Here is a 20,169-nt window from a genome sequence, read left to right as displayed (position 1 = left end):
ATTCCCTAAGTGAGACTAGTTATTCCTAGACAAACATAGCCAACTTCGGGCTCCTTGAAGTTTGCTTTGGCTGAGTCAAGCTTATCTGGCCCATCTCAAGAGGCATCATAGTAAAATAAAGAGGAAATCAAGACAACTAGGTATTACCAGCATGAAATCTCAGCCAAGTCATTTAGTTAAAATATGCTGAGGCTGACTTGGCCCTTGCTGAATGGCCTTGATAAAGGAGGGCTGCTAAGTAAGCCCCATACACTAAAGGGGATGCTGAGGCAGTTATGCCCAATAGATTTTTTTACCCTGAATTGGGGAACAACACACGGGCATGGTTACACAGGGTACGTCTCTCTCTTCATGTCAAAGGGGGACAGCAGAGAAGCTGCACTGCTACCAAACAGCTACGCACAAATTTCCCCTCCTCTCCAAAATAAAAGTGATCAAAGTCTCAAGTAAAGGCACAAGCCTAAGGAGGCTTTGGAGCCTCTTCTCGGGGGTGGCTCACACAGACCCAAAAGCTATTTACAGGGTAACGTGCTTGAGGCTATCAAACAGGGAGTGCACCCCCATGTCTCACTCATGGACCCACAGTGCACAACTATAAAAACAAGTCCTTTATGTATTTCTGAAGCAGGCTAAGCCAGTGCTTAGGCTTAACATGTAACCTCTCAGCTTTCCCTTACGAACAAAAAAAACCCTCTGTAGCTGGAGCATGGTTTTAAGATCTCTTTGAAAGGTCTGCATGTTGGTATAACCAATTTGTAAAAGGAAGTATGGCTTAAAGTTTCTTAGTGTTGAAATTGGTTCTTCTTCAGAAAGGGAAATTTCTTCTCTTCTGTATTTAGTCAGTATCTTCCCATCAGAAATGCTGATGCTTCATTTAATTTTTAAGTGTCCTTTGATGGCATCCGATAGACACTTGCCTTGTGCTGCTCTCCCATGGCTGCTTCACCCAACAATCCAAAACCTCCCTTACTATCATGCCCTTTTCAGTCTCTTTTTTTTTTTTTAAAAAAAAAAAAACACAAACAAACACTCCCATAAGGAATTGGTTCCTCTAAAGATGTTTGAAATGTGCCCCGTGGTAGTTATGCATGACTGTCAGCTAAGAAGCCACAACCAGAGCATGAGTAAGTGTGTACAAGCTGGCAGCCTCAAACTCAACTAGTCTCATGCCCTTCTGGAGGTTCTGAGCTGAACAACTGGACTGCATTTACAGAACAGCATGGGTGACACAACGCACTGGGCATACAACTCTCTGGCTAAGGGAAGCAGAGATTATGTAATTTTTTTTTTTTTTTTCATACTTACTTGAAGTGAATTAATTACCCAGACTGTACGTTCTGCAGTACCTATAACTCGGCATACACAGCAACACACACATGCAATGTACAGCAACAGCAGTGAAACGCAAACTGTATTTCCCATGTATGCTCCAAGCTAGCACTGCACACCGAAACACAGATTTTCTACACAGACTTCTACAATGGCCTAAACAAAAAGATGATTTCGCATGCAGTGCCATGCAATCAACAGCTACAGAAAGGAACCTGGAATACTTACATTCGCTAAAACTAAAAATACAATGATACAGTGTCATACATACAGGGACTGCCTACAAGCAGTATACTATAGCAGAGAGCAAGCAATGACAAGGCAAGGTAACAAATAAAAAAACCCATGGTGCAGTGGTCAAGTTTAAAAATACAATCTGAAATTCGTATCCAGTAGCATGCTTTTGAAGTCTGGCCCAAGTGGCTCAAATGTGGAAGGGGTGTTTGTTTAACTCAAAGGTGAGTTCAGCTGCATCCCAACGGAGGCCTTTCATTCTGCCCGTGGTGGACCAAAACAAGCCCATCACCACGAGCCATGCTCTGCGAAGACTGGTGACACTCTGCTTACAGAAAGTAATCCAGGACCAGGGAAGTCCTGCACATCTTCAGATGTCTCATCCCTTTTCACTGATGGCACTCCAAGAGCCTACGGTTGTTTTTCCCCCTGTTTTAAATCCTGGAAGTTTACTTGATAAGCTTCTTGGTGTGCTCTGCCACTTCAATACTTAAAGTATGGAAACATTCTCTTTTTGCCTAGTGAGTGTTAAAATATCATGCTAAGAACTAGTCTCCTTTCTGCTTATAGGATTTCTACACTTGTATTTTAAAAAGAAAGCACCAATGAAGTGCTAAATTACTTTGAGCACTACCTTTCCTATCTGTCTTGTGTCCAGCTTGCTAAAACGAAATTCTATTTATACACATACACACACACAAAACTCCAAACCCACAAAAAAAAAACAGAGCAGCAAAACTCATGGATTTTGTAGTCATATTAGATGTGTGGTTCTGAGGAACTCAGGTCCTCCCCATATTCTCTTTTACACTTTGCCAATCTGGTTTACAACAAAAAAGTATGTATTTTTTGAAACATTAGGAATCATCACAAGAAACTTTCCGCTGTGGCTTTTAAACAGACTGCTCCACTTGCAATGAATAGCTCAATCAGTAACTAAAAAATTAGCACAACATATCCTCATGCTCAGACTCCAAACTCACAAATATTAGGATACAGATTGCAAAGGCTCAGGTCAAAAAGCAATCTTAAGCATGTCTTTTAAAAACAATGCTTTAATGTCCTCTTGCCAAGGAGAGGTACCAACACTTAAAATGTTGAAAAGCCCAACCTGCAGCTGATGGTTTGCAAAGGGATAAGACATCTTGAAGATAAAATTGTGTTTTCCAAGTACACAGTATCACCAGAATTCTATGGTTATGGAAGACATGAAAGTTAAATGTGTGAGAGTTTAAAAAAAATAAAGATTTTAAAAGTCAACTGGATTCTCGTAGAAGTTTTTAAGACTATATAAATGTGCATTGTCACCCCCCAAACTCATTTAACACTTTTGGATGGATATTTAGGAAGAAAATAAAATAAAAAAAAAAAAAAAAAAAAAAAACATGAGTGAAGTCAGTAGCTGCAAAATGTCTTTTTCAGATACTTTAATCTTCCCCAAATCAAGGCTGCTTTCTGCAAAAATATCAGATAAGAACAGATTTCCAAGAGCTCTGATGGTGTCCTACAGTATCTTTGTTTTACGATACTTTCAGTCTTCAACTGAGGCAATTTAAACTTCCCCTTCCAATCAGCTGCTTTGTCCTCCACTGAGTATGAGATTCAGATTTACGTTTAGTTCAGATCATGTCTTTCCTGAAGGACACAGTATTTCCATGTGCCTGCCAATATCATGGCAACATGGAGTTTTGGGGCTTTTTTTCCTGTTTTTAGCAGAGCAGCACATAAAAAAAAAATAAAAAATTGATGTTAAAAAGCCCACAAAGTGGCTGAGATGCTCAGACTAGCTCAGTTTTGAAAATCAGATGTACTTAAAACAAAGAGACACTGGCTATCAACCTGACCATGTCACTAAGCATGCCAAACATCACAAGTGTGTCAATTTAAAATAGTTTTCCTAACATGCTCATGTGCTGTGTTAAATTGCCAGATCCAGAATTACCTACTGTGGCTAACATGATATAAATTTCAATCTGCTGCTTTATCAAATGAAGCAGGCTCAGACATAGTGAAGAACCAGTATTACCTTCCATTTAAAAGTGATGGCCAACCATGACCTCTCAGTGCTACAAAGATCAACCTAACAATTACACTTCACTATCAGTTAAGACAGTAGTTCTACTGAAACTTGAGCATGTAAACTCTTGAAAATTAAAAAGCATGGAATAGGTGGGTGACTGTTGAGTTTTTGCTTTAAAGGAAGAAAGAACGTGCATTCTTGCACCCATCAATGTATGTTCAACCGTTCACCCACACAAGAAAAAGCATATAGCCCAACCCTTCACCGAATTCCAGTCCAGTTGACCTTTAAGTCAGTGTTAAACAGAATGAAAAGCTTTCCTTATAGAAGTCCTTTGCTGTATCTTTGCTCACTGCAAAAGCCATTTTGTGGACTTGACCACTGACAAAAAGCTATACACTAATCAACAATATTTAACTTGAGATCTAAATGCTAGACTATCTCTAGCCAATACAAGAAGTGAAGCATTTCTACCTCTCCACCCAAAAGACCTCCTCTGTGAGGCTGCGAACAATGAACAGAAAGCTGTTTAGAAATCAAAAAATGAGATATACCATTGGTTTACAATGGTTCAGAAGAAAACCATCATCTATTTTCTCTCCTGTGGCTGTTAAACTAGTGCAGGGCTGAAAGGCAAGAATGTTTAATTTCCTAGCACATGAAACAACTGCCATATTTAAGAAGAGAAAAAGGGAGAAAGAAGAGATTGGAGGGGGAGGGAGAGCAGGGAGAGATATTTCAAACATTCAGTTTCTGCATCATCCCTCAGGCTGTCAACATAACCACATTGCACACTTTAATTGCACCAACATTGTAATTACACTAACATTACAGAAAATGGATTAGCAGTAAGAAATACAATTTCTTTTCATTTTATATGCAACATAATTTTTTAATCAAAAATTATTTTATATATGACATAAACAGTGGGGGCTTTTTAAACCTACACATTAGAATTTAAGACGCACATGCACACCATTTCAACCGAAAAAAATGAAGGGTTCTACCAGTTCCGGCCTTTTTACATTAAGATAAATTGTATCTGTAAATGCAAGCTATGTATGCCCAACAAATACAGAGTGTGGACCAGTTCCTTCTGGCATCTCAAGAATTTAAATGCCAAAATCATTTTAAATAGATGACACTCCTCATGGAGATAGCAGGGATTCCTTAAGTCAAAAAAATGAAAAAGGAGAAACTTACAGCAGGAAGAAGGTGTCTATATTCATTTTCAAATATAACAATACTGTCTTGACAGTGATATACCCTGAACCAGAAACTAGTCCTTTTTTTTATGTATGTGAGGCCCCACTTTGGATGTTTTCTTGTACGCTTTCTCTCTTATGGAGCTGTTCTATTTAAAATTCCCCTAAGGATCACAAAACAAATTAAGCAAGGTGATAAACAGTATGGTTATTTCAGATGCAAGAGGAGAATTGTACAAATGTAAGTTGCAAGCTGGTTGAACATTACTGGCAACAAACGTCTGAAAGCAAATTTCACACCCCACATAGCAATGGAGTGATAATGCCTGTAACATCAGAAGCAAAGACAGTATAACCTGAACGTCCAAACGTATTCTTTAAAGCTCTCATTTCCATATGCTTTTCATTTTGCAAATTTGAACTGAGATGATAATTTGCCTGTGATGTGCATTTGCCCAGTGCTCTTTGGCGGGAGGGGTAGGAAGCCCATTATTTCCAAGTCTCAACCTCTCTTGCTACTCATCAAACAGGTATGCAGCCTTCAGGAAAGCATTCATCTCCCTCTACTAGCAGGTCAGATGAGGAGATAACACACATAACTTCCCATCAGTTTGCTGGGATGATGGTGGACAACTGTGGATTTGAAGATTACAACCCCTGAAACAACTTGCGTGCATATATATCTTGGGGGTTGGGGGGGGCAGGATTACCAAGAACGGGTCTTTCTTGCACTGTCCTTAAGGGCATAATGAAGCAATAACACTAAACCTTGAGAGAAGAGCAGCCAACAACTATGGCAGCACTGCGAAATGAGCTCTGCAAGACTGGAGGGCAGCTCCGGACGGGAGATAAAGGATTACCTCCTCCCTTACGCTGCTGACGGCAGTGGGGGGCTGCTCCCCACCACAAGCAGCCTGCCTGATACTCCCACACCTTGCAAGCCACAGCTCAGGTCGCCCACGGCGTGTCCACCACTACCCAGGCACCCAGCCTGGTGCACTGATGTCGACGTTGTAAAAACACAAAGCGGACAGCTGCCACGGAAAACAGTGACCAGGTTGGTCCATGCATACAAGGCCATGCCAGAAGATTATGTTTACTGAGGAAAAAGGGAATAGGCTTGGATCTGGGAGAAGGCAGCCACACGTGAGCTCTCCTCATTCCAACTTAACGTAACACTGCAGTTAGAGAGGGCTTAGAAAGAGGCTGAAGTGTATGTAGAGCTAAACAGTGACTGTGGGGCTGTGCATCCCAAGTCCAGAAAACTGGGCTGTAACAAGGATAACTAGCCATTTGGTTTGGGGATTCCCTCAAATCATGCAAGCCTCAACCAGCCAAGCTACAGCAAACACAGCATTCACTTATCAAACTGATACGAAAGGGTACCAGTACTAACAACTCAGGAGTTGTTTAAAAGAAGCAGGTGAAATAAAACATTTGAACTTTGAAAACTGGAAAGGATGACCATTACTAACATATCAAATAGCAGATGCAGCTTTAGGGCTTGTCTTGTGGGTGACTCTTTCAGGGCACCATGGAGTGTTGTTTTAAACTGGATAATTATGTTAGAAGGAAGCCTAAAAGCCAAGATGAGGTTTCTGTCAAGAAGTATAGCATGCACAAAGTACTTCTGGTGTATCTGTGCAAAAGCAGATCAATTAATCCGTGAATTACACGGACAGCTGTAAGAATCTTTCTAGTGTGGTATCACAAAGAACATGAGGAGTCCTACAGCTAAGTGCTCCAGAAAGCTTCAAGCAGACCACACTGAAAGAGACTGCTAGCACAGTCTTCTTACAGTCATCTGTCCTCCAATTCTGCAACCACGCAAAGATCGTGCAATGATCATCATCTATGGAAAATGATTTATTGTAAGCACAATGAAAATGGGCATGATAAAACTATCATTTGCAAAGTCTCCAGAGGCTCAGAAGGAAGTAAGAACTACTGACTTAGGCTGGCCGAAACCTGAGAGAACCACCTCAACAGTACTACTGACAGGCAATAAAACCGCTGAAATCTGCATCTCCACGCTACTGAACATGATCCTGTTGTATCTTGATGCAACTGAAATGGTTACAGAGATTTATGGGATGCCATGAAACAAATCAATTATATACAAAATAAAGTGCATGGTCCTTAAAAATATTCCCACTGATCTTGCCACAGAATAAACAAGAATTGCACTATCCCCGACTCGTCTCTTTAACCTTGTCACGAGTACTGGGAAGACATTTTACCAATGCAGATACCATCCAGCTCAAGCCAGTCTAACACATAAAATTAGGAAAACGCGCAAAAATTCTGATACGTACCTGATCTATTAATCCTGTCAATTCTGTCCATGCTAGAAGAAGAGATTTTAATTCGAGGGCTACTCTGATTAGAGGATTCAGAGCCTCCATCAGCAAAAGAGTCTTCAAATGCAAAGAGTATTTCTTTCACGCATTTGTGACAGACACTGTGCTGGCAAGGAAGGATCAGTGGATGGGTGAATAATTCCTTGCATGCCGGGCAGATGAGCTCTCTTTCGATACCCTTAATGGTAGCCTTCATGACAGAAAGAGGGAGAAACAAGTGTAAGCGCAAAAAACCAGCAAGACTTATGGCACAGCTGCGTGTCTGCATGTCACCAAACCCCAGCTCTCTAGAATAATCGTTGCATGCAGTTTTAGATGGTTTTGAAGCACTCCTCTGGTTAACACTGCAAACAAATCTCGATTAACATTTATGAAAGCACCAACAACATTCACTTCAACCGAAACGAACACTGCCACTAGGCAAACTCAGTTCATCTTTAGGTCATGTCTGCATTGCAGGGGAGGAAGGGAGAGGAGGGGAGTAGTCTTAATTCCACTCAAGGACCTAGTGAAATGAAAGCAACCATACTTCTTAACAATAGGTATCCATACGTTTAACTCAGCTGGCTGGCTTGCTTTTGAAGGAAGAGGGGTGGCGGAAAGAGAAAAAAAGAAATTAAGTGTCAGACTGGCTAAATATCAGGCTTTCCTGCCACGTAATTGACATTTAAGGACTGAAACTGCCTTGACTTCATCAGGCTACCAGAACACTATCTGGTTTTTTATTTATTTCTGTATTTGGCGCACAAAGAGAGCAGCCCGTGGATCAATGCAGCTCTTCAGTAATTCAATGACCCCGCAGCCATCTGGCACCGGCGCTCCGAGGCGGGAGGATCTGCCGGCACCGCCGACGGCAAGCCCGGCCCCGGCGAAGCATCAAGTGGCGGGCGCCGGCACCGGCTGCAACAGCGCCCGCTGCTCCCCCCGGGCTCCCCACCACGAAACCGGGCCGCTTTCGTCGAGGAGCGGCCGGGAGCGGCTCCCCTGCGCGCGCCCACCCCCTCCCGAGGGTCTCCGTGCGAGCCCCGCACGCCGCCCCAGCACGGCGGGGCCGCGGCCGGTGCCGCTCCGGGCCGGGCAGGGGCGAGGCTGCCGCCGCACACCGAGGGTGGGGGGAGCGAGCACCCCCCTCCCGGCCCACCGCGCCCCGCGCAGCGCAAGGCGCAACACCGGAGGGGACGACAAACCCCGGCCCGCTTCCCCCCCCCCCCCCCCCTCTCCCCGCGCTCACCGGGCTCTCCAGCCGATCGCCCTCCATCCCCGCGCCTCCTCCGCCCGCCGGCTCCGCGGCGGCCAGCCCGGCGGGGGCGGGGGGGGGGGTTGGAGGCCGGGGGGTGCGGTCAGGCCGGGCGGCAGGCGGCCCGCCGGTGGGCGGGGGGGAGTGGGGGGGGGGGGGGGGGCGGGAAGGTGGCCCGTGCCGCCCGCCGGGCGGGGCCAGAGCACAATGGCGAGCGCGCGCGGCAAACCGGGCACCGGCGGCGCGAGGCGGGGCGGGGCGGGCACGCCCGCAGCGGCAGCCGCGCCGCCAGGGGGCGCCAGGGGGCGGCGACGCTCCGGGGCGGGGCGGGCCTCGCCGGTGCGCGGGGGACACGGGCTCTTCTGAATTATTTTTTTTTTTGGTTGGTTGGTTGGTTTTTTTTTTTTTTTTTTTTTTTTTTTTTTTTTTTTCTTCTTTTCTTCTTTTTTATCTTTTTTTTGTCCCTCTGTCGCCCATCCCAGCGGCGGGGGGGGTGGGGGTGTGTATTTCGTACTTTCCCGCTCAGCACCCCGCCAGTGACGACCTCCCGTGGTAAGTGACGCCACGCAGGCGTGTCTGTCTCCGTCCCTGGGGACAGTAACGCCGCCGTTCGCTGGGCGCGGGAGGGCCAGCCGGGCTGGGACATTTTAAGGGCGCAGTAGGCACGCAGCAGGTGGCTTCCGTGGCAGCGGGGACGAAGGAGAGGTGGGGGAGTTGTTCTGCTCGTCTGCACCTCCTACCCGCCCCTTACAGCACGTTTTCATTGGAAAAGGTGCAGCAAATTCCCTTTTCACCACCAGCCAGAAAGAACAAAAACCCTTCTAAATCTCCAGCTTCCTCGGGTTTTGGCAAGGGTGCAGATGCAACCATTGCAGACTCAATGCCGCCTGTAGTTAACATAGCATTAGGCTAAGGGAGAAAAATCACTAGTTAGGAAAGTCAGGAGTGAAAGCATACAGTGTCCTTACGTTACAGAACGGAAGGAGGTTTGGTTAATTAGAAGGAGCCTGGACTACGTGACTGATGAAATGGTGTCAGTTTGGCAAACCCTAAATTTGACCTACTTGCCTATTTAAAAGACTAACATCAGGATACGAGGTTCATTTTTTCCCCTCAGAATTACCATTCATATGAGTCAATAAAACAAACATGCTTGAAATGACTTATTTGGGTTTTGGTCACTATTTATACCTGGGCTTCAGTGGCCTGGACATGAACCTTGAAAGGAAAATTACACTCAGAAATCATGAAGACAGAGGTGATGGTTTTCCATTTCTAGCACTACAGAGAACTTAGTAGCGAACACATGTAAAGATGTTATTTCACATTTACTTTAGAAACTACCCTCATAAAAATACAGAGTACTGTGCTAGAAATTATTCTGATAACGCCAGTAATGCACAGTATTTATATTCAAACTGAAAGATGTCACTAAACCGAGCAGGGGCGGAGAACGGGTTGGGAAGGACATGAGTTGTCAGCCTCCCGACTACATTTTGAGTAATGATTTGCAAGCATCTGAATAACCATGTTAGCCCTTAACCACCTCTACCATCCCCAAATTTCCTGATGTTACAGGCAGACTTTAGAGGTTGTAGCTCTTAATAAGCCCTTGCCTACCTCAGCATGCTACTCAGCACTGATGCTGGATGTGGTTGATTGGGGGCCTATCAGCTGCAGACCAGAACAAAGTCCCTTCGGCCCTGCTGTCGCCTGTTAAACAGTATTAAAAAATTTTGTCTTTGGCAGCATGGCAAGGGAAACCGTTCCACACCTCATGCCAGAGGTGTAGGTGCCAGCAGAGGTGGGTGTTGCCACCGTGGACAGACCTGGAGCATGCATTTTCCTCCTGCCCTCCCACAGCCTTCAGATGGACCAGTGACACAGTTACCACCAGTACTTGTCAGTGACTACTCAATCCCTTAATAGGTCATTAAGGTATTATTAGCCTGTTTGTGTGCCTGTTTTCTCCTGCTTCAGGGTACTTGGGACCGGGGGATTTTAATTAACACCTCCTCCTCCATCACATTAAGATACTACATGGACGAAAAGGTCGTCCTCGAAGGCCTCCAAAGGGCAAAACTTCCCCTGCTGCACTCACACCTTTATACCAGCTTTTGGATCCTTCCCCAGCCTAGGGCTAATGCATTCGCAGTGTCAAAATTCGCATTAGCTCTAAGGTACTGTGAGGAAAAAAACATCAGTTAAGAGTCAGTGGTACATTAAAAAGGTAAGCTCGCAAACCGCTGCCAGAAGACACTCCTGTTGTTAGCCTCTGCAGAAGCGGTTAGTAAGACCAGCATGGCCACAGCAGTCAGACCTACCCTTCTGCTTTGCTTCCAGCCACATGCGAGCATCAACTGGACACCTGCTCTGCTAACGAAGGACTCCTTTGTAATACCTGGAAAGTGGCAAGATAGTTCAACGCACTCTTCCTAACTTGCTCCTGCCCCTTCAGCAGGCAGGGTCTGACCAGGCATTGCTGGCATTCCTTGCATTCCCAAAACATCATCACAAGACAGAAACTGGAGTGGGCGGGGGCTGTCATCTTGTCTTCCCTTCTAGCTCAGGTTAAATGTGCTTATTAATTTAACCATTGGTCCGCAGCAGTCTCCCAAGCGCTCATTTGCATTAATGATCAGTATAATTCAAAGAAGGATGTAGCACTGGTTTTCAACAATAAAAATCCTATGCTTGTTGTGCGGTTGGGGTCCTACTGCATGAAGCAACACAGCCCTGCCCCAAAGCGCCTGAGAAGGTCAGGCAACCTTTCGGTTGTCGTGTCCTCAGACCAAAGCTTTCCAAGACATCTTTTTTCATGCTGCTCTTGCAACCATGGCTCGAGCCTGAGCCATTTCCCTGCTAGGCTGCATTCCTCTGGCTGAACTGCTGCTACCTGCCTTGCACGATGCTTGCATCAGAGCAGATCCAATGTGCCCACAGCGCAGATACACAGGATGAAGACAGATTTGTTCCTGAGCTAATGTGACTTGTCTTGGGGACCAAGCTACCAAGGAGGCACTTTTCTCCCTGCACAGTGGAAGTATTTTCTGCCAGGATGGATGCAGTGGGGTTTTAGCCTGCATCCTACTCTCTGTAAATTGTCAGTGATGTGATTTGCTTTTCTACTAAGCCATGAAGAAATAAACTTTGAAGATGGCTGTTTTCCCCAGGATCTTCTCAGTCATGCAGGTTGAAAGATATACTGTTCGCTCAGCAATAAGGCAGGAATTTATGCTGCCTGAGAGAAGTGTGCCTGTGTTGGCTCAGGAATACAGGCTCATCTTTGGATACCCTTCAATTGCGTCACCTTGAAAAGCCAGCAAGGGCCTACAGACCTTGGGTGTTTCAAAATGAAAATAATGATGACTTGAGGACCTCTTGTCATAAAACAAAAATATCAAGCCCTAATCCTTTGATTCTGGTGATCTGCTCTGCAGAGATGTGCTACAAGCCCATAACCCTCATGGTCGGACAGTTTCCTAACAGATCCCATAGATTGATCAGATGGACTGAACAAGTTTGGAAGGTCACGAGCCACTGCTGTGCACAGAGCACTGAGCCAATAACAATCATGCTCACTGAACTGCCAGAATATTGGGACTGCAGTCAGCTTTGGGCAGGATTTGTAGCTAGCACATCTCAAAGTGTGCTAAATTGGCTCAGTGTATCTCTACTTTTTCACTTACTGCCACATGTACAGGACTCCACTTCATGTCCAGGACACATGGAAAGCAGCAGTTGCAAGAGATTCAAAGAGCAGTTACAGACAACAGGTCTACACCAAGGACTGTGCTGTTTCCCTCCACACAGTGTAATCACTTGCCAAGCAAATTAAAGAATTATAATGAAAAAGCTTCCCAAAAATACATGACATTCAAATCAGAGTGCCCTCCAGCTCTGAACTAGGAAAGAATCATGCCTGTAAACAAATTATTACAGTTTAGCAGCAAGGAAATGTAATGGTTATTTTTATAAGGATTTGGAATATGAAAGGTTTAAATTTTTAAAAAATGAATTTACAAGAAGCCCAGCCACAGTCTCAGGTTCTGACACCATAAAGATACAGGACAAAAAAATATGAACTATACACACATAGCACATGAGGAATTGCTATTCTGTCCTGCTGCCTTCTGTCCTTCAGACTGTAGCTACTCCTATCACAAGGGGCAAGGCTGGCAGCTTGCCCTTGCCATGTCACATCCCATGTTCCTGTAGGCACTTCAGAGAACCCACTGCTGGAGCCATGAGGACATGTCTAATCTGTGGAGACACACCTTTGTCACACAGGTTGATTTACCCAGCTAAATAACTCAGATTAAATGCTGTCAAAACATGCAAATTGCATTTTAACTCTTCTTAGCTGTTAGTCTTCAAACTTGGACTCTTCTGCAGTATCTAACTTAAGCCATTACCTGAAATTGAACTCCAAAATATCTTTACATGCTTTTTTAACCTGTCACCTTTTTACGCAAATACTCCTCACAATATAGATGTAATCAGGCACACTTCCAGATACTCTGTAAATGGAAGAAAATTGCTGTTAAAGGTCTATTCTCCTCATGTGAATGCAAACCCCAAACAAGTGCTTTCCTAGGCATAAGCAAGAAATATGTAAAGCCTCATCTTCCAAAAGATGAGCAAAACTCCAGTTCAGGTGAGCTGGGCAGCCCAGAGCAACCCGCCAGCCCCCACAGCTGCTAGTAAACTTTGCTGTATTTCCTTTCTCCAGTTCCTTATGTGATTCGTTTTTTATACCCCTCTGTACCTCTATCCCTTACTCTCACCTGGAGAAAAGTTGAAATGCTACCACGAGAGACTATATGAAACTCATAAAGTGACTCGCTACCACGAGTCACTATATGAAAAACAGGCAGGAGTGAAAGACAGGAATAATTGTCACTTGCAGGGCCCAGGTGGAGAGCATGCAGAATTTTAAATACTCTTAAAATTATTTGTATATATTTCCCATGTTCACATCATAGCAGTTTTATGGCTTGTTTTTGGCAGTATCTGTTTCTCCAAATGCTTTTTCTGGAGAAATGTTTTTAAAGCTGTTCTTTATGGATCACAAGCTGTCAGTTTCTGCAAACCATGCAGATGGTAGGAATAGACGGTAAAACAAAGGAAACAAGTGAGGGGAAAAAAACGAGGAGAGGGGTTCGATTAAAAAATGGAGCATGTCAAGATCTTTATTTCAATGAAATCAACAGTGAGTGCACAAGGACAGTGTCAGTGTTGCTGGCCTCTCTCTGAAATTCACATTGGATTATATTGGTTCATTGATTGTATTCCACTTACAGGAAAATGCCCAAAAATGGTTCTACAAAACGTATGAGAAGTATTGGTATCAGTTACCCCATCAGACACAAATATTTCTTTACAGCATCTAAAAATTCTTTTTTATTTATTAATAGAAGAAAAGCAGATTCATTCCATTGATGAAAACATGTACCTATGCAATTAAACCAATTTTGAACAGAGTGAGGATGAATAATTGTAGGGGTGTTCATGTATTTGGCTACTGCAGAAGGAAACTTATAGACAGTGAAGAAGAGAGAGGAAAAAAAAAGCCTGAAACCATTTCTGGAATATTATGTCACCCTGAGACAGTTGAGGGTCTGTCCTTGCTGTAGTTTGAACTGGGATTTGAGAGTCCTGGAAGAAGGTCATACAATCTCCTTATGCTTCAGTGCCTCTGCTACAAAATGTAGTTAATTGTTAATCTATCTCACTGGGGTATTTTGGAGTGCTGCTGTGACATTTGTGACAGGTGCCTTGGAGGCCCAGATATCTTCCACAGTACTGTAGTGAGCCTAAACAGATGTTGTGGATATATGGATTACACAAGAACTGTCTTACTGGGGCTAAAAGGGTTACATGGATCTTTCTGCTTCAGGTACCATGTGCAAGTTGTGTGTGTGAAACAGAGTCACCAGGGAATAATTAGTACAGATTATTAAAAGAGAGAACAGGTTTTTGAAGCTACAGTCCCCCATGGAAAAGCAATATATAATGATTTGCCCTGTCTGAGAGGCCTGACAGAGGCTGCAGGCTAAGTGGAAAACCAGCACGAGTGCTGGAAGAGATCATGTGCCCGGGGTCTATGAGCTGATGTACTGTGCTTGTTGGGACCCTACACAGCGAGAGGTGAGTGTGCGAGTGTAAAGTGTTATTATTATGTCCCGTTTCTCCAGTAGTTCTTTGTTCAGTGAGAGCCAGATGCAGTTAATTCAGATCATGTTAGTGCTCTCAGGCTTGATGCAAAAGCTTTACTGATGTGGGAGAACGGGAAAGGGAAAACTGGAGTGTTGAGACCTCTACGCAGTAATACCCTGCTCCTAAGCAAATACCGTTTACTCTGCAGAAGAGTCCTTTTGCTGGCATGATTTATGTCACTTGAGAAAGCAGTTTAATTATCCCAGCAGAATACCTCCAAGCTGCTGGATAACATCAATAAATTACAAAGGGGCTGTAATCTTAAACCCTGGTCCTGAGGTGAAGAAATGCAAAAGGAAAACATGGAGAGCCAGAGGTCTCAGCCCTGGCCCTTGGAGAGCCTCAAGCAGTAACCACCACTATGGAAAGTCTGTGAAGGTCACACAAGTGCTACTGCTCCTCTTCAGGTACATCAAGTGCCTCTGAGGACGGGACTTGGCAATGTGATGCTCTATGTATAAACAACAGCACTGTTTGCAATAAACATGCATATTTCACACTACTGTGCTAACTCGGCTGTCTGCCGAACCATATGCTCTTGCAGAGGGCATCTGACTCGAGATACCAGCACAGACTGTTTAACTGTGAGAGAAGGGGCAGACGTAGCAACCCCTTACAGGGAAATCACAGGCAAAAGGAGTTTCTTGCCTGAAACCCTTTATGATTTTGTGTATTGCATAATATGGAGAGGAACAAGACTTGGCCATCTGAATTTTCTGTTGGAGCCCGAGGCATAATTGCTGCTGGCCAAGGAGAAGCAGAAAACCACCCAGGGAACTTCTCCCTCACCCGTTCTAAAGGTTCATCCACGACTTTTCGAAGGAGTGGGAAAGAGGGAGGGGAAGGAACGGTGGGCACAAAAAATGGGGTGTGAAGGCAGTCTCTGGAGATGAGCTGGAAGATCTTCAAGATGCATTTGGCATAAACAATCTTTCCTATAACACCACTGCTTGCCACACTTATTTTTTATTTTAAAACTTCCCTGACTACTTCAATTTTTCTAAACCCAGAGTCTTCAGGGGAAGGGCTGAAGTGCTCACTGTTTTTTATGTGTATCAGCAGCTCACAGATACAAGGAGCTGGATTCCCCCCTTCTTTTTGTACGAAACCCACACGCTACTTTCCCTCAGAATACCTGCAAACTCTGCACCATTTCCCGGGGGCGACACACTCCAGCGCTGCCCGCAGCCAGTCCAGCTGCAGGTATCCCGAAAAAGCCCCCGGCCAGAGGCCGGCGTGGGCGCAGCCCCCCTCAGCGCCCCACGCCCACGGAGGAGCAGGACAAGCCGCCGCAGAGCCGGGGGCCGCAGGCACGCCAGGCGCCTAACGGTGCCGCGCGGCGTGGCACTTCGCGTTTCGCTTGGGAACTTTTCCACCCCGCGGCCTCGGAAGCGTGCGGCAAGCATCAGGCGAGCCCCCGAAGCACGGCTGCTCTAAAGACGGGCCAAGTTCCACACACACACACACACACACACACACCCCCCAGCAAAAAGGCAAATTAAGGCGGGAACCCACCCGACCCCCCGGGCGCATCCCCCGCGCCGCCCCTACCTTGTCCCGCTTCAGCAGGTCCAAGATGTAGCCGAAGCGCCCGCCGTCCGCGGCCACCGCCATGGCCGCACGCTCCACGCGGGACTGCCGTGGGCGGAGGGGGGGGGGGGGGGGGGGCACCGCCCCGTCGCTCCCTCCGCCCCCCGCGGTGCCGCCACGGCTTCCCCCCCCCCCCCCCCCCGCGGTGCAGCCGCCGTGGTGCGGGAGCTGCGCTGCCCGCCTCCGCTCCCCGCCCCGTGGGGGGATGCTCAGGGGCCCGAGGGGGCCCGTGGAAGCCTCTCCCCCGGCAGCAGCGCGGGCAGGCAGTCAGGGGCACGTCGGCGGTGCCCAGAAGCACCACCTCTGCTCGGATGCTGCGGTCGCCTGGGCTGTGTTCAAGCTGGTGAGGTTGCACCCACCCGTGGTCTCGCCACACCCGAGCGTTGCCGCCTAAAACACTCGCGGCCTTTGCTGAGCCCGCGGCCTGGGGCTGATGCCGCAGCCAGGTCTGCCCAGGGCAGCGCCCACGGTGGGCATGCCTCTTTCCAGAGAGACTTCACGGCTTCGAGTGGGATGCCTGCTGAGGTACAGCATGATGCATGTGACCCCAGGCTCCATCTGGTTTTCTTAAATTTCAACGTTTTGCTCAGATGTAAAATTGTGTCTAAACACACCTGCAGAGAAGAGCACATACTAAAGTAATGTACATAATTGCATGTACGATCTGTCTGGTGTGCTTGCACTTGGCTGGTGGCATGTCTGTGGGGTATCTCCAACAGGAAGAAACCTGGTGGTACGTCTGGGGGGTTAATCGAACAGGAAGAAAAACTTCCCGTCATCAATTTTTCTGCATCCCAGGCCTGATGCTGCCACTCAAGATGGATGCAACATGCCTGTGTACAACAGTGGCAGAAAAACTTGTCCCAGCAACTCAAGTACCCAGCGCTGCTTCAGGGGGGCAACCCTCAGGGCCCGCTGAAATGATCCCACCAGGCTAGAGGGCCAGCTACCAGGAGAGGCCCTGCAAAACCACCCAGACACAGTGGGCAAGGGGGCCCCACGGGACGGCTGGAGAATGGCGTTTGAGACGTTGCAGACATCGCACCCCTGCTCCGTGCCTGTCTCCACTCCACACCACTGCAATAGCTTGCTTCTGGTGGAGGCACCACAGGTCACTTCAGCCAGCAGCCGGCTCATCCCCTCCTCCTCTGGTCTCAAACTGCCCCAAACTCAAGGAACCCAGCCACCCCCAAGACCTGAGGGAGGGGGACGGGTGAATGGCTGGTCCACTGCTCTCTCACCAGCTTTCTCTCGGGCTGAGAGGTGGAATGGGACAAGCCACTCTTGCGCTGTAGCTATCAGGTAGCCCATGGTGCACATCACCCGTGTGTGGTGAAAACATACCAAAGGGTGTTTTATAACAGTATAGTGTATCCCCTCAGAGGCTGTTTTTCCTAAGCGTACTGATACAGTAGTAATGTTATCCCAGATTCTCTCTACAGGTTACTGACTGAAACCATATACTCTTTCTTTCTGAGAAAATGGGACTCATGAATAGCTACCAGACTTTTCTGTTACTAGATACTGTACAATTATATATATCAGATGACTCATTAATCAAATATCTCATTATTGGGATATAGACAGGCTTTTAGCATTCCACGTATCGCTTTTGTGCAAACAGCCCAGGAATAAACAATGGGCAGCAGAGCAGGGGACAGTCAGCTGTCATCACCCCTGCAGCTGAGAGGTCCTCTATACATAATTTAACTCAATGTGAGATATTTTGCTTCTCTGATCTAATTCCAGCTCATCAAACAGCAGTCATGTAGGAAATTTTTGCTACCGTAGTTTCTTTGGGTCAGCGCTGAGCGCTGTCAGAGAGCAGGGCTGGCCAAGGCTGGGACGAGGGACCGCCTGAAGGAGTGCCTCTCTTCTCCCAAGCTGTTCAAGTCCAGGAGTCATCTGCGGGACACTGAGTTGGTGGTGGCCTCAGCAACAGCGGCTGTCCCGTGCCAGGGAAGGTTGTACCCTGATGTCAGGGTGAGTCTCCAAAAGATAACCAGTGCCAAGGAGCAAACATACCTTTGACCTTACTGCTCAGCAATGACAGGCTGTGTGAAAAGGCAAGGAATTTACAACCCTTCCTGCACAGTGCAAGAAGACAAAATGCTGGGTTTACTCCACTGGAACCCTTTCAGCTGGAGGTGTGTCTGCACCTGAACCTCATTGTAGATTTGTTATGTTTGTGTTAAACGACCCCCAGCAGCCATCTCCCAAGTCCTGTGAGAAAAGGGTCTCCTCTGGTGCACGCACTGTGTGCCTGCTCTGAATTGGTGCTTTTGTCTTACGTTGTTGTCCATGAATCACAATGGTATTTTGGACTATGTGCGCTGAATTTCTAGCTGCTGTCTCACGATTTTTTTGCTGCACCAGTGTGATTAGTTTGTGTTTTGTTTTGTTTTTCTTTTTGTTACATGCTGCATATTATGGCCAGCCTGGGATGAAAATCAAGGACTTGGGACAGAAAGGATGACTCCTGGTTTCCCTCCCTTCACCTCCTCATGTCCTGCTTCCATAAATTGATCAACAACCCAGTCACAGCTGAGTTCTGCTGTACTCCAGAGTAGGGGATTGCTGTGGTTCTCATTAGATTGCTCCGCAAATGTAAAGAGATGTAAATGTAGCTCAAGTCAGAAGTTAGACAGGGCAAGAAGGATACAGGAGAAGATGGAAGAACCTGATGGTTCTTTCATGCTCTTTTCTTGGAATGGTTTTGTTTCAGCATCAGCTTTGTTAGCACCCCAGGTTCAGGTGGCTGCCAGCAATAGGCAAGCAGGAGGGAGCCACAAACCACTCTGCATTGATTTCACAGCTTCTGCAATGGCATCCTCCCACGCAGCTCTTGCTGGGATGATCCTGGCTCCTGTATGACAGCACTCTTTGCCATCGGCCCTGCAGAAGACTGTATTTCTTCAGAGTTCTGCAAGCCTGGGCAGAGCCTTGAGGACGGTTCAGTGTCATTATCATGAGCTGCCTCCATAGATCCAGACTAGTGAGGAATTTGGGAGTATTCTCTGCATCAGATACTGATTCCTGTAGCCATTCTGAGGACTCCCATTTACCTCCCCTCAGATGGAAGCCAGTTTGTGCTAGCCTTTGTCTTGAGTGGCTGCACGCTGACAGGGGAATGTGCACTTTGGAAGGCCAGAGACAGATGGAGGAGCTTCATGTTGCAGCTGGTGGCCCAGGGACTTTCACCCCTCTTGGTAACTGGTCGCTGTGTTTTACACAACCTTTACTGAGGTAGGCTGTATGTCAGAAACAGCTGGGAGCTCCTCACCTGTTCCACATAAATCGCAGATATGCAATTGCTTTTCACGCTTCTCCTCCTTTTTTTTTTCTTCTCTCAGGTTGGTTCCTTTCTGTGGAATCAAGATGTCTGAATATGAATTCAAACCTTCGGTTGTCATGAAATTATCAATCTCAGAGCATGCCATATTATGTTAAAATGAATCAGTAGAAAGTTTTTATTTGCTTTTTATCACTTGAACTTGAAGCGGGTCTTCAAAAATGCAAGGATCCTGGGCCAGATTATCAGCTGATGTAAATTAATTTGTATAATTTTATACCAGTGGAAAAACTGGCCCTATATTGTAATGCTGAAATGTCATGCAACACAGGGCTCTGCCTTGGCCCATCAGTATAGAAATTAAAATGTAAAGGAAATTTGTGTTTCCTGACCTGTGAATTATGTTGACTCTCCCAGGACAGCAGTGTCAGTTCTAGATTTTCTGGTTGATCTCCTTCTCCATCTTAGTTTCTACTTCTGAACTGAATCTGAGCAGCGGAGCCTGCTCAGATGCTCTTTTCTTTCTGTTCCCCTAGGATGGTGAGGTATTTTCCCATTTCTATTATACAGGGAATCCACTCCAGCACACACCCTTAGCAGCCGTCTAGCGTCCCAAGGGGGGGATCTTCTGCTGTGCACCTGTACACCACACTTGAACTTGTTGGCCATCATTACCTGAGGAA

At 46.4% G+C, this 20,169-nt stretch overlaps 1 protein-coding gene and 1 long non-coding RNA gene across 5 annotated transcripts in view; one reads left to right on the top strand and one right to left on the bottom strand.

Moving 5' to 3' along the window:
* TRIM36 (tripartite motif containing 36) overlaps positions 1-16,225 on the bottom strand; it is a 31,359-nt gene extending 15,134 nt beyond the window's left edge. For 2 of the 4 annotated variants that reach the window (XM_042787975.1, XM_042787976.1), the window contains exons 1-2: positions 16,156-16,225; positions 7,104-7,338 (exon numbers count right to left, since the gene is read on the bottom strand). In XM_042787975.1, coding sequence (XP_042643909.1) covers positions 7,104-7,338; positions 16,156-16,218 — 298 coding nt within the window. In that variant the 5' untranslated portion in view covers positions 16,219-16,225. Of the gene's footprint in view, positions 1-4,057; positions 4,088-7,103; positions 7,339-8,379; positions 8,513-16,155 lie in introns of those variants that run through there. The other 2 variants (XM_042787974.1, XM_032984063.2) reach the window with 2 other exon arrangements.
* On the top strand, positions 8,783-11,083 carry LOC116959455. Its single transcript, XR_004405845.2, has 2 exons — positions 8,783-8,937; positions 10,729-11,083. It is a non-coding gene; the product is annotated as an uncharacterized LOC116959455 (long non-coding RNA).
* Positions 16,226-20,169: the final 3,944 nt, after the last annotated feature.

The sequence above is a fragment of the Tyto alba genome, unplaced genomic scaffold, assembly GCF_018691265.1.
Source record: "Tyto alba isolate M040663 unplaced genomic scaffold, T.alba_DEE_v4.0 Super-Scaffold_13, whole genome shotgun sequence".
In the NCBI taxonomy this organism is placed as follows: Eukaryota; Metazoa; Chordata; class Aves; order Strigiformes; family Tytonidae; genus Tyto; species Tyto alba.
This window is presented reverse-complemented; position numbering and strand designations above follow the sequence as displayed.